At 44.3% G+C, this 13,183-nt stretch overlaps 2 protein-coding genes across 5 annotated transcripts in view; both read right to left on the reverse strand.

Moving 5' to 3' along the window:
- arhgef10 (Rho guanine nucleotide exchange factor (GEF) 10) overlaps positions 1-8,625 on the reverse strand; it is a 45,030-nt gene extending 36,405 nt beyond the window's left edge. For 2 of the 4 annotated variants that reach the window (XM_026151085.1, XM_026151084.1), the window contains exons 1-2: positions 8,143-8,622; positions 1,462-1,571 (exon numbers count right to left, since the gene is read on the reverse strand). In XM_026151085.1, coding sequence (XP_026006870.1) covers positions 1,462-1,498 — 37 coding nt within the window. In that variant the 5' untranslated portion in view covers positions 1,499-1,571; positions 8,143-8,622. Of the gene's footprint in view, positions 1-1,461; positions 1,572-8,142 lie in introns of all 4 variants that reach the window. The other 2 variants (XM_026151086.1, XM_026151087.1) reach the window with 2 other exon arrangements.
- A 1,326-nt stretch (positions 8,626-9,951) lies between these two features.
- Positions 9,952-13,151, reverse strand: cln8 (CLN8 transmembrane ER and ERGIC protein). The gene is made up of 3 exons (XM_026152902.1): positions 12,982-13,151; positions 12,067-12,692; positions 9,952-11,720 (listed from the first exon to the last, which is right to left on the reverse strand). Exons 2-3 carry the CDS (start codon positions 12,604-12,606, stop codon positions 11,394-11,396), a joined length of 867 nt encoding a protein of 288 aa, XP_026008687.1. The 5' UTR covers positions 12,607-12,692; positions 12,982-13,151; the 3' UTR covers positions 9,952-11,393.
- Between the last annotated feature and the right edge of the window lie 32 nt (positions 13,152-13,183).

Genomic DNA, 13,183 nt, shown 5'->3' on the forward strand with positions numbered 1-13,183 from the left:
CATTGACATATATTTTTTCCTTCCTACGATAGGCCGACGGGCAGGGCAGAGATAGATTTTGGTAGCCCGACTGGAAAAATCGCTAGCCCCGGGACGTCGGGCTAGCGATTTTGCGAGCCCTGTATCTGATTGAGGAATCACTCATCTTTGGAAAAGAGAGTTTATTACAGAGAAATGTCTCTTTCCAAAATAAAAGCTATACTATCCGCTATTCTCAACACAGACAGCATCGTCAGAAGGAAAGTTGATAAAATAAATTAAAAATTTTGTATTGTTCCATACATATGCATACCGAACCGAAAGCACTGTATTGAACGGTTCAATATCGATACGAGTATCGTTGCACCCCTAATAAATATATATATATATATGCAAATGTGGCAAGGAGGCGAGCTGTTCACGCTGACAATATGGATGTTGTTCTGAGGACCCCTCAGCTCCATAACGGTCTGCTTAAATGACTCACTGCTTCTGTTTCGCCTCAGCAACAAATCGAGCGAGCGGCCAGCTGGAGACGAAGGATTTCTCTGGCCTGCATCTACCCCGGAGGCTTTGTGTGCCCCTGCTGCATCAGTATTCTGCCTCATACTGAAGCACATTGTCTGCTATTCACAGTAGCGCAGCACATTTTACTCTCCTTACTCCCTCATTCCTCCGCCCACGCACGCTACAGCGGTGGATGAGCGGAGGAGAGGAATCTGCGCTGTTGACTCGAGCTGCACAGCTTCATCAACCTCTGAGAAAATCATCTAACCTTACGATGACCTGCAGAAGTGATCAGCTGACCAACACCTGCAACCTCTGTGAAACAAAGTTTCCTCATTTTGGTTAAAGTGGACGTTTTTGTTCATTTTCTGTCATACGTATACACATTTATAAACTATGACAGCTGTGGAATTTTTTAATGATCCCTGTGAGCCAAACTCTTCTTTTTCCTCGTTGGATTTGGATGATGTCAGAGAGAAAGGATATCCTTTATATAGAAGCTCCACCCACCTGCCTTTCAAACCATCTTCTTACAGAATAGAGTAGCATGTCTATTGTCATTGTACATGTACAACGAAAGAAAACAAAACAAGACGGTGGTCTTTCAGGACGAGGCGCTAATAGGAAGTGGATGATTCTTCAACTCAGCTCTCTTCCTCAGTGTGTCTATTGTCCTGTCCCTCATCTCCCCTCCCCTCACCCAGTTGCAGCAGATAGCCCCGCCCCTCCATGAGCCTGTTAAAATGGAGTTTTTTCTTCCCACAGTCACCGAATGCTTGCTCATAGGGAGTTTTGATTGCTCAGGTTTTGTAGGGCCTGTTGTTGTGATTTGGCACTATGTACATAGAATTGAACTGACCAACTGAGCTAACCGGCCCATGAAAACAACACTTTCCACCATGTTTACCAGTTTAAGCATCGAGGAAGCGGACACATGCAAATCACATATGAAGTACGAGGATTTGTTGACTTTACTTTCAGGAGGTGGGGGAGGAAAGTCTTCCATGTCCATGCTTACTGCTCTTCTCCTGCTAAAGCTCTTCAGACATCAGCAAGCAGAGGCTCAGTTACACCAACGCACATTCCTACAGGAGAAAAGGACAAATGTCGTTACAGTCAGTTCAAGGAGGCTCATACAACAGAAAAAAAGAGACCGAGTTTGGCATTTCTAGGTCAGCATATGTGAGCCAGTCGGTCCACAAAAGACCAACCACTTGTTATTCAATGTTACTTAAAGCGGCAGACAGCAGCGTGGCTGTGTTGTCACGGTCTGCTACCTTTTGTATCAACATCTGATTCTGAACCAAAGCGAATTCAGACAAATGAAGAGTGAGAGAAAACAAAGGAAACACTTGTAGAGCTCCCAGGGAGAGCTGATGCTGGCGTGTGTTTACGTGTGCCCGGCATTGTCATATGCTAATGCTGCGCGTGTGTGTGTGTGTGTGTGTGATGCCATGGTATGCACAGCCTGTGCTACAATTGTAATGGACACATCACACCCTGCTGCGTGTCCACGAGGAAAACAGAAGCTGTGGAGCTTTGCAGCTAAAGCAAAGTTCATGCAAAGCAGGATTCAGCTTAGATTTGAACTCATTTCTTTGGTTTCAAATACATTCAGAATGCATTACACGAGCAGACTATCAAAAACTCACTTTAACGCTCCAGGATGTGAAATATGTGCTGCTGTAAATTAAAACCCAGGCAGGTTATCATGCAGAGGCACAGGTCAGTGTTACACTTCTGTCTCAAACAGCAATTATCAGCCACACATTTTGGTCCTTATTAGCATGCTGAGGCAGGAGACCTTTGGACCTGCATGAACATAAGAGGCGTTACATTCCTGAGCAGCACAGGGTTCCTGTCTGATGTGCAGCTTTTATCCAGAGGTGACAGTTTCTGTCAAACAAAGCTGAGCTATTTACTGGACATCTTCAGCTCACTACTGTGCACAAGGACAGATGACAGTGTGGTGACATCATGCTGTGGCATAAAGCAGGCATTGTAGCGCTGTGTGTGCACCATTCTCTATCCATGCAATCTCCACAGCCAGCGTAGCTTCACAGCAGTCTGCTTCTGACTAAGACAAACGTGCAGCAGAACAGAAAACAAGAAGGATAACTCATTCTGAGTCTCAAAGCTTGTTTTGTCTAGAAATAATGTGAAATCCTCTCGCGTTGTCCTCCACTCTGTTCACTGGGCACAAGGCCAGGAGAGAGGATCTGTCTGCTACGGCTAACAGTGCTAACACAGACAGGTAGGCTGCACTGAGCCTGAGGAGGCCCTAGCTTCATAATGGAGTACAAAGAGACAGGCAGATGCAGCTGCAGCATTAACATATCTTACATCTGTCCATCTTCAGGCTCTACTGTGCTGAAGAACAGTGATATATAATGTTTGTGTTTGATCTTTTTTTAATTATCATGGTATGAAATATTTTTCTTAGACTGAATAAAATCATATTAGCAATTGTCACTCATGTAGGGCTGCCACAATTTTTTGATAGTCGATTATTTTTGTGATTAGTCGACTAATCAGATCATCATCCATTGGACGTAAAACGAACAGCTTATTGCACAAGCAGCACCTGCTCTTATATAACTATCATTAGCTTACAGCTTTAAGTGTTTAAGGTCTGTGCTAACTAAAAATAAAGACAAGATGATAGTTTATTAAATTTTAATGAAATTTGCAGATTGTTTCGGTGAAGTTTAATAAACTCCTTGCTATCTAAAATATAACAGGACACCGGAGTAAATTCTCAAGCATCTCACACTTCTGATAATCAGCTGTCTGCTTGACATTTATTCAGCTGTGTAAAAACTTTAATCTCAGCCAAACCGATTTACTCAGGAACAAATAAAATACTAAAAAAAAGCCAAACAATAACATTTTTAAGTTACGGTATCTAAGTGACTTATATATGTTTAACCTGAGTAGCGAAAGACGGCGGTGGGTTTGAAGCCGGGAGCCTGGTGTTCTCACGGGCTCTAGTTAGCCTTGCCCCGGCTCGCTATCGAGCTAGTGGGTAACAGACGTCTCTGAAAACGTCGGAGCGCTTTTGAAAATATGTGGTGTCCTGATAAACTGAGCAGATATTTGAGGTTTACACAGCTACATTCTCGCTAGAAAATATGTTAAACGTTTATTTTGTGACCCAGAAAGAATAATAAGAGTAATGTTAAAACTAACTAGCTGCCGCTATTGGTGGAAACTGAGCTGGGCTGCGCTATGAATTCTGGGACAGAGCTACTTCTTCTTCTTCTTCTGGGTTTAACGGCAGCTGGCATCCTTGTACATGCAATGCTGCCATCTTCTGTTTCAGTCCGTTATTACACTCTTAAATCCTACTAATTCCTGTGTCTTTTGGGATCTTACAAAGCTTCAAACGACACGTCGACTATTAAATCAGTCGTCGACGATTTTGATAGTCGACGTAATCGTGACTAGTCGACTAATCGTGGCAGCCCTACACTCATGTAATCTCAGTGAAAATTAAAAATAAGAACAATCCAGTGTGATCAAACTGAAAACAACTAAAACTCTGAATCTTTATTTTTATTCCAGGGGCTTCGTACTTGGGTTTCCTTCCTAGTTTTGTGAGTCAGCTGTAACTGCTGTGAGCAGGTAACTACACGACAAACACGCTCGTAACTCGGCTGACACGTTTTAAAGCGAGGAACTGTCAGCCGAAGCCAAACAGAAGCTTCAAAGCGTGACTCATCTCTCCCGTTAAAAGCATTGTTTGAGGTTTAGGAAAGCAGGAAAAGGATGGAAGGGAGAGGAAAGGGACTGAAACGTGTTCTTCTTCCTCCAAAGGCACTAAAGAGAAAAGTGGTTAAAAAAAAACAAAACTTGTTACTGAAACAGTTTCGTTTCTCATGTTTCTGTTTATTTGTAATATGTGTGAGTGAAGCTGATCTTCTGTCGGTCAGCCTGCAGATTCCTGCATTCCTCCCTGCTCCTGTAATTACTCCCACTTTGGTCCTTCTGCTTTCTTTTGGAGGAAAACTAAACACATTTCCAAATTACACCCTGCGCTGCTTGCGGTGTAGCATGACTTCAAATGTGGTCTTCACCAAACAAGCACCTGTCTCACCCGTGAAGATGACCTGTAGCACAAACACAACATGACATCTGCAGCTTTGGTCACCAGCTTTGGACTGAGCCACACGAGCTGAGTGTGCGTATCTCACAAACCCTCGCTGAGAGGCCAAATACAGTCACAGTAATTCATTTTTAATTGTACCACTAATCTATTTGGTGTTTAATTAAAAGGCAGTGCATTGCTGGCTTATCTCAGAGCCGTGATTTAAGGCAGAGTGGAAGACAGCAGAAAAGGTAAAATCCTCTCCACAGTTGATGATACACTCAGCTGAGCGTGTCATTACATGCTGGGGCGGCTGAGCAATGCTGTGCAGACAGGAAAACAGTCATATGGCTTACAGCGTAATGCAGACAATTTGCTCACCTGTGTGCTCCTAATAACCTGCACATGCTACATAACAAACAGCACGTATGTTGCACACAGCAGGAGGCCGAGTGCAGAGGATTAGCTGTGACCTGTGTGTAGTGAGACAGAAACACCACAGCTGTCTTTGTCTTGATCTTAATTTTAAAATTACATTTCTATTAAATCGTGTTTCAAACATGTGAAACTCTTATAATCTTATTAACTGAAGCCACACCCAACCTGTGTCCATAGATGAGGCAGGGTTTCTTATCATGCACTAATCATCTACAGAAATCAAAGAATGACTGACTTGCATTTAAGCATGTAAGCTTTTAAACACAGATTTATTATAAAAAAGCCACTAACCCAAACACAGAGACCAATCAAAAATATGCGACGCTGAGAGCTCGGCAAGAGGTTTGCAGCCGAGTCTTCTAGTGCGCACTTAAAGACAAGTGGCATTCCACACACAGGCTGAAAGTCATAAACAAAGCCTCGGGGGGGGGGCGGGTGCTGGGAGAGACAGGCGCTACGGGTGTCTGAGCTTTGCTCTGCAGCTCTGGGCAGAGCATCCTTCTGTTCAGATTACTGAACACAAGATCCCAGGCCTGCAAAGAGAGGCCCAGCAGTCTTAACAAAGTACTCGAAGATGTTTGTGAGGACGTTCAGGGCGCTGCAGCTCTTCATGATCAGAATTCAAGAGTAACAGCAGAGTTAAAAGGATGCTTCTGCTTCTCACATAGGTCACCCTCATTAACACACTTTCAACACAGCTTACTTATACCTTGAACCACACGGTAAAAAATAAAGCGATGAGCATCCAGTAGAGCACCGGGGCTCACACAGTATGTGGGCCTCAACAACACCACCCACTCCAACCACAAACTCGGAGTCCTGACTGCTGGCAAGTTGAAAGCTCAGATCAGATCTGGGACCGAAGGAAATTCACAGGCACATATATCACTACCACAGTAAAGCAAGCAGTCCTCCCTACTGCTCACATGGCCCACCGTTTACTCCTCTCCAATGAATACAACCTCTCCTCACAGCAGTGCAGGATAAAACCCACACAGAACACAAGAAGATAAGTCTGGTCCCCGTCAGCTACTACTTATAATTATAATGCAGCGGCGGTCGATTGTAGGGAGTACACTTCAATAATCAGATGCATGGGGCCGCAGGACTTTGATCTGATTACAGACGTGATTTATTGGGCTTGCCATAATGATGCATCACCCCACCATACAGTATGTATGAAGCGGTCTTTTACAGGCAGATTCTGTTTTTAATAATACAAACAGCAAACACTGACATGACTCTGCCAGCCTGGGAATCACTCAGCAAAATAAAAGACTGCATTATGTTTCAAACGTGGTGTCCATTTGAAGACAGAGACCGTAAAGTCTTGGCTGTCACTCGTAACTGGTCTCCACCCACCCAGCGAGCCACACCAAAGCTCCGAGAAGCCAACATGTCACCAGAAACACACTATTTAGTGAGCGGTGATGAGCAGCCACTCTAAGGCGTTTTTGTTAACTGGCTGGATTTCAGCTCTGAAGGAATTTTAATGTGAATAGAGCATCTCAATCAGATTACAATAAAATGACCACAGGAAACCATGCCACTCCTGATCATCAGTGGGCTATGCATGGACTTGAAAAGGGTGGAAACAGTTCCCAAAGCCAAGAATATGAGTGACTCTTAGCTTTACTCATCCCTGGGCAGAGTCCTGAGCTACAGCTCATCTCACAGAGCACGGTGCTATCGCACAAAGGAAGGTAAAGCTCCCTAACAAGCCAGCGCTGTGTCAGTTTCTCTCGTCCACCTGCACGAGAGCAGTGGCCTTTCTTTCCCAGCTGTTGGCGAGCTATGCTGCTAATCCACGTCCCGTCTCGGTGGATGTTTGGCCGAGTTGTGGGTGGACAGTGACTCCATTAACTGCCTTTCGAAAAATGAATGGTATGCTCCTCTGCACGACCATTGTGTGCTCTGGCACCCCCGAGCTCAGTCACGGTAAACAGTAGCTGCTATTGGCAAATCGGCGCTACAGGCTGCCCTGTCACAGTTACTTAACTAATTCCTGGTATTTCTCCATTAAAACGCACCTGTGTTCACAGACTGCTCCGAGCACAAGTGAGGACACTGAAGTCTGTGCTCTGTGTTCTCATGTTTGTGGCAAAGCTGGCTGTGATCTACAAAAGCATCTTCATAAAGGATTCTACGTGATGTACACGACATTAAGTGACAGCAGGCAGTTTAAGCACAGTAAAAACAGCCCACACTGGTGGAGCTATTAAGCATCTGTATTTACAGGCAGGCCTCTCCAGTTATTTGCCAATCAAATTACCAGCGGAGACTCTTGTGTGCAAGCATGTGCATGTGTGAGCCTTTCTTCCACCTCACCCTCGTCCTGGCTGAATGAACTGGACATGCATGACACTGGACAATACAAGCAGTGATCAAAGCATTCTTTGTATTTCTAACCATCATTGGAGATCTACCAAACCTCGGAGGGTTCCTTGAGGAACTTGACTTTTGTAGTGCAGATAGGCACCTACTAAACCTACCAAAGGCCAAACAGATGAATTAAACTGAGGTTTCACAGCCTGCTCAGACCAATCTTCCACTTGGCTGAAGCTGTGCAGGGCTTTGGCTGAGGAATGCTATGCATGACTACTTGGATCTGCAGCTCTGATTTATCCAGTTATGAATGATTTTTCGGAGTGTCAACTCCACGGGTGGTGCAGTGTTTTCAGTCCACATTTTTGTGTTCATAAAGCTGTTTGTTATCAGTTCTCTCAACCTCATCAAATCAGTCCTAAAACAGCAGTAAGATCAAAGTAAGAAGAAGAAACGTATGAAAATCTTACACGGCAGCTCAGAAACTTGGTGAACTCTTAAACAAACACAGAGGAGAGTTTGTTGATGTAATTCTTGTTCTTAAAGCAGATCGTTTCCGGATTAGGGTGCACAAATTGGCATAAATGCGCATAAAAGGCGCATTAGTGACTGTGTTATTGCAGGTATCTGACAGGGTTTGGGATCTTCTCCGTGGAAACTGACACGCCACGTTATAGCCAACATCTTCCAACACAGTTTCTGCTTCAGGCTGACATCACTGCTCACTTCACCTCACAGTTATCGGGACACATTTGTCAGGGTTATTCAGAACTTTGTAAAAAAACCTACAAATGACCTCAACTTACCGTTCTGTGACGTGCTCCCAGGTGAATGACGTAATCCTTTCACAGCAAGCGTTAAACGCAAAACACTTCAGACTCCCGCACAACTTCAAACCTATCAAAACATCCACTTCTCGTCCTTTTTACTTCTCTCCCTTCGGTGCAAGCTGACTTCATCCATGAAAACCCTCTCACCCCCCGTCTCAGACGCTGATTGGCCGCCACAGCGCCACTAAGGGCTCTGATTGGCTGCGTAGAACGCCAATCAAACCTCCGCCGTCTTCTCCGGATTTTATGGGAAAGAAGTTCGAGCAAAGCGGACACGTGACGTGTGAGGTGGCTCCCCCCTCACAGCTGTCCGGAGATGATGTTGAAGGAAGTTTTTAGCTTATCCGTTAAAACCTGAACCGAAAACAACGAAGGAGGGATTTTTGTCCCCGGGAGGCACCGATGTCCACGCTGATGAAGAGGCTGGACTGCTGCTTCACGCGTGATTTACAGGAGCAGACACATAAAGTTAGAATAACGAACTCTGAGCCTTTAACGCTGAAACTTTCACTTTTTTTTTTAAGGACACAATGTTTTTAAGCATTTTTTTTTTATAGATCCTTAAAAAAATCTTGAGTAATTTCTCGTTTCTCTGACGGAGCTTTTTTTTTCATGTCTTCACTTTAAAATGAAGTATCGCAATAAGCAAAGTGACTCTTCAGACTGTAACAGATCTGTGTACGAGACAAACCTGCTGCAGCCCTGTGCTGCTGTTCAGGGGGAAATCATCCTTAAATATGCAAGAATGTGCTGACGGTTTATGGCAATGTTGAAAAAGAAATCAATTGAAAACTGGAGGTAATTATTCCCATTGCGCCACCTACAGGCAGATCCTCTTTTGCACATCTTACAGTCTAAGCTAAGCCCACCTCTTTCATTCTCCTCCCCCCTCAGCTCACACTGAGCTTCCCACCCGAAATGTAAGAGGGGGAAGGAACAGCCCTACAATAAAATCAGACATCCTCCCCTTTGAGCAAACATGTTGAATGGCTGCCAGTTAAATGTCACAGCTGCAGCATCTGCCTATCAATTTTGTTTAAAGCCTACATTACAGGTCCTTCAGTGCAACGTCACCCTCTGCTCTCCAGACCTGTGTGAACATGCCCCACTTACATGAATTTCTGGGTCACATGCAGGAGCATGGTGACAGGAGACAAAACAGAAGAAAGAGACACAATAACCAAGGAAACACTTTATTTTGAAACTCGGTAGTTTAAATGAATGCACAGTCCAACATAGATAACACAGAAGCTGTTAGTATATGGCACTGAATCAACAGGACATCTGTCCCACGGTAGTTCCCTAATTTCACAATCTAAATCTAACATGATCAGATTTATTTAAAGTGAGATCAGAGCTACAGCTAAAACAACATTTCACTCTTTACGAAGATGAAATTACTAAAGGTGTGAAAAGCAGAAAAGTTTTAATCTATTGGACTGACGCTTCGAAGCGTTTTCCACTTTATTTAACACACAGGCAGGAAAACATCTAACGAGGGCTTCACTTATTTGCTGGGCAGCTTTTGTGCAGGCCGAGCCAAAAGGTGTTAATGTGCACGCTGTAGAAAGAAAATTACAACTATGTGCACAATTAAAATGTCTTAAAAAATTACTGAATATAACACATAATTCTGTTTCCCATGTACAATAACAACACAGGGCTATTCTGTTAATGAGAACTAAAAGCAGAGCTCTTAAAGTGGGATATTGTGGAGAAGTTGAACATTTGCAGCGAAAGACAAATAAAACCTTTCCTATGGTTTAAATACAGGAACACACACAATCGCCATTAGTATGTTTTTATAAAAATCCCACACACATAAAATAAAACTCAGTGGATTTTAGAATACACCATAAATAAAGATGGGCTGCAGGGCTGCACCAGTTTAAACCACAGTTATCAGGGTCAGAGGTTTGCTTAGTGTAAGCACTAGTTCAGTATTTTTTCAGCACAGTTAAGCCTTTGTGAAGCGGACTGCTGTGACTCCGTGTAACTCCGCCATGATACATGCTTGTTTCTCTGCTGATGCAGTCCAAACACACCAATCTGATCAACACTTAGTATCTAATAACTTCAATGAGTAAACCTATGAGAGGTCATCCTCAAACATGATCCAGTTTTACCCCACTCAGGCAGCAGAGCTGTGTAACAAAGGGTCCACTCTGGAGTTCACAGTGCTTTGATTTAGAGACACTTCATGCTCACCTCAAACTTCCCTAAACAGACGGAGCAAATTTCACTGTCAATATGTACACAATAGAAACAGCTGTGGGCCGACAACATCTACTCCCAACTCATATTTAAGTCCAGTTTAATTCTGGTCTTTATCTCAAAGCAGATTTTGCTTATTAAAGCTTTTGTTGATCTTAAACTTACTGATTTTTAATGCAGGAGCTGCTCTCATACATATTTTATACTGAAAAAAAGTAATTTATTACTTTAAAAGTGGATACTTGCAACACTTGTTAAAAGGTGTGAAATCGCACCATTGCCAACTCTTTGCTGCATCGATAATACTTGTGTGTATAATGAACCACAAAGTCCTGTTATGAGCCTGGAAAAACCCAGACAGTAATACCAGAGTCCTGAAATAAAACGAAATCGAAATAAAAGCTGTGCAGTGAAAGATTCTGTTTCACACTCTGTTGTGATCATATGTAAACCTTTGTCAGGAGCAAAGTCTCTTTATGCCCTTTTTCCACTAGCACCTACACAACTCAATTACTTAGTTTAAAGGGTTTCCATTAGGTGAGTTTGTGAGGAGCTGAGTCAGACCAAAAATGTGACATTGGGAGACTTCATGCCACCGATTGGCCAGGGAGTGATGTCACTGGATGAGTCATGAGAGCGACTCTTTCACAAGAATCAAATCTGCCATTTTTCAAACCCAACAACGAAGGAAATGGAGACACAAACTTCTTTTACCTGAAGTCTGACAAGAAAACGCAGACTGGGACTTTCTGCCCACCTTGCTATGATGACCCCGCCCACATTGAGGTACTACACAATTGTAAAAACTGAGTAGAGTTGAGCTGAGGTGGTGCTAGAGGAAAAGATGCGTTACAGAACAAAGGACTAGAGAGCCCAAGGGGCTTAAAAAGAAGTCCCAGTCTAACAAACGTAGAATTTAAAACAAGCATCCATCAAAAGTCAGCTCCCACTCAGTCTCAAATAATAAAATAAAAAGCCATAACTGAAACAGGAAATGACACCGATGATACTCCTTAACTGGCATGAGGTTTTCCAGAAGCCTCAGGCTGACCGTCGGTGGTGCCGTTCAGTGGGATCGCCTTGTTGCCAAAGTTCCAGTCCACAGGATTAAGAAGCTGCATTGTCTTCTTGTGGGTCCATATGGGGTTGAGGATAAGTGTGAGCAAAGTGAGGCCGGTGAAGAAGAGTATTAGCGGGGGCAGGGGCGCATGGGTCCACAGCTCCACCCGGTGGGTCAAGGTTACCCACCACATGTAGTAAGTGAGTACCATTCGACAGTGAAACATGTGAATCATCACCCACTGGTTGGCTTTCCAGAACAGAGTGCATGCCCAGCCAGCCTGTCAGGGGAGACACAATCTGTCAGACACCTTCTCTTTACTTCACATTCATGCAAAATCTGTTCAGTAAACCAGTGAGCAGAAGGAACAGAGAAAACTGTGGTTAGTGCTTCAGGTTTTTGTTGTTTTTAAAAGGGAACTTCCTCTTTCTAAGAACGTTCTGGTACAGTGAACATAATCACAAGGTGCACAAGACCCAGGAGGAAGCAAAACTTACAAGTCAAGCAAAAGGTCAAGCCAGTGAGATGCTACAGAAAGCCGGGCCTGGACTTACCAAAGATTACGTACAAATACAAGTCCGGAGAATGAGATGAAAGGTACGTGCATGTGACACGATCATGCTTACCTTCAGCAGCATCCAGGATATACAGGTGAATGGCGTGCTCATCTCCAGCAGGAGGGTGACCATGGGCAGGAAGTGGCCCAGGGAATCCCACACCACCGCCCCCACGTATCCCGACAGGGCGAAGAAATGGTGCGTGGCCAGTGGGAGGTCGAATGACCAAAATACCACACTGGAGGCGTGAAGTGCAACATTCTCAAATGCAAAAAAGCCCGTGGCTGTGAGCACGTTAAACCATGACCAGTCTTCCTGGCCCCTCACTTTGTCTCTGGTGATTGAGGAGTCTTCAGTGAGGGCCCGGAGACCGGCTACTGTACTCTGGATCCCAAACACTGCCCGGGTGGCAGCAAGGTTCCAAAAAACCTTTTCTTTGGCCAGCAGGGACTTGTAGGTCTGGCACAGAGACACAGACAGGAGGTGACAGAAGAGGAACACTACAGTATAGAAGCAGAAGCCAAGGCCGATGAGCTGGAGGCGATAGTCCCATAAGAAGTACTCTGCACTGGGCTGGGAGAGGCGGCCGGTGTGCTGCTCGGAGGCCATGGCGCTTTACGGAGGATCACCGAACCTGAGCGCGGGGAGGGTCACCTGAAGGTGGAGCTGCTAGGAGCATGGTGTGTGTGGCCCACCTGCAACAGACAGACAACACACCATCCATTAACGCAGCACTGTGCCTGTGAAAACACTCCACGAAGCCGTGGACCTCGGTACACACGGATCATTTTATTTAAACTCTATGTAAGCCTTCAATCTGTGTTCATTTCATCCGCCGGTGACAAACTTTCACTACAGAGTTCTTCGAAAGAAGAGTCAGAGAAAAGTTCGATGTTAACATCGCGACATATCTCACAGAATATTTAAAAATGATTAAATCTAAAGCAGTTTACTTACTAACTAACACAGAAACGTGTAACTTACCGGACAGAAGCGTTTCCAGGGAGTACAGCGTCCCTCTGTAACCGATAGTACCCCCAAACAGGAAAACTCACATCATACGACTCCAATTTGGTCATGTGACATCCACACAGGAAGTCCAGCCTCGCTGTACTTTGCAGACATCCCATTGGTCAGCGCTGATCAGCCGTAGAATCCCATTGGTTGCCTCTTATTTATATTTTCT

The sequence above is a fragment of the Astatotilapia calliptera genome, chromosome 19 (genome assembly GCF_900246225.1).
Source record: "Astatotilapia calliptera chromosome 19, fAstCal1.2, whole genome shotgun sequence".
Taxonomy (NCBI): domain Eukaryota; kingdom Metazoa; phylum Chordata; class Actinopteri; order Cichliformes; family Cichlidae; genus Astatotilapia; species Astatotilapia calliptera.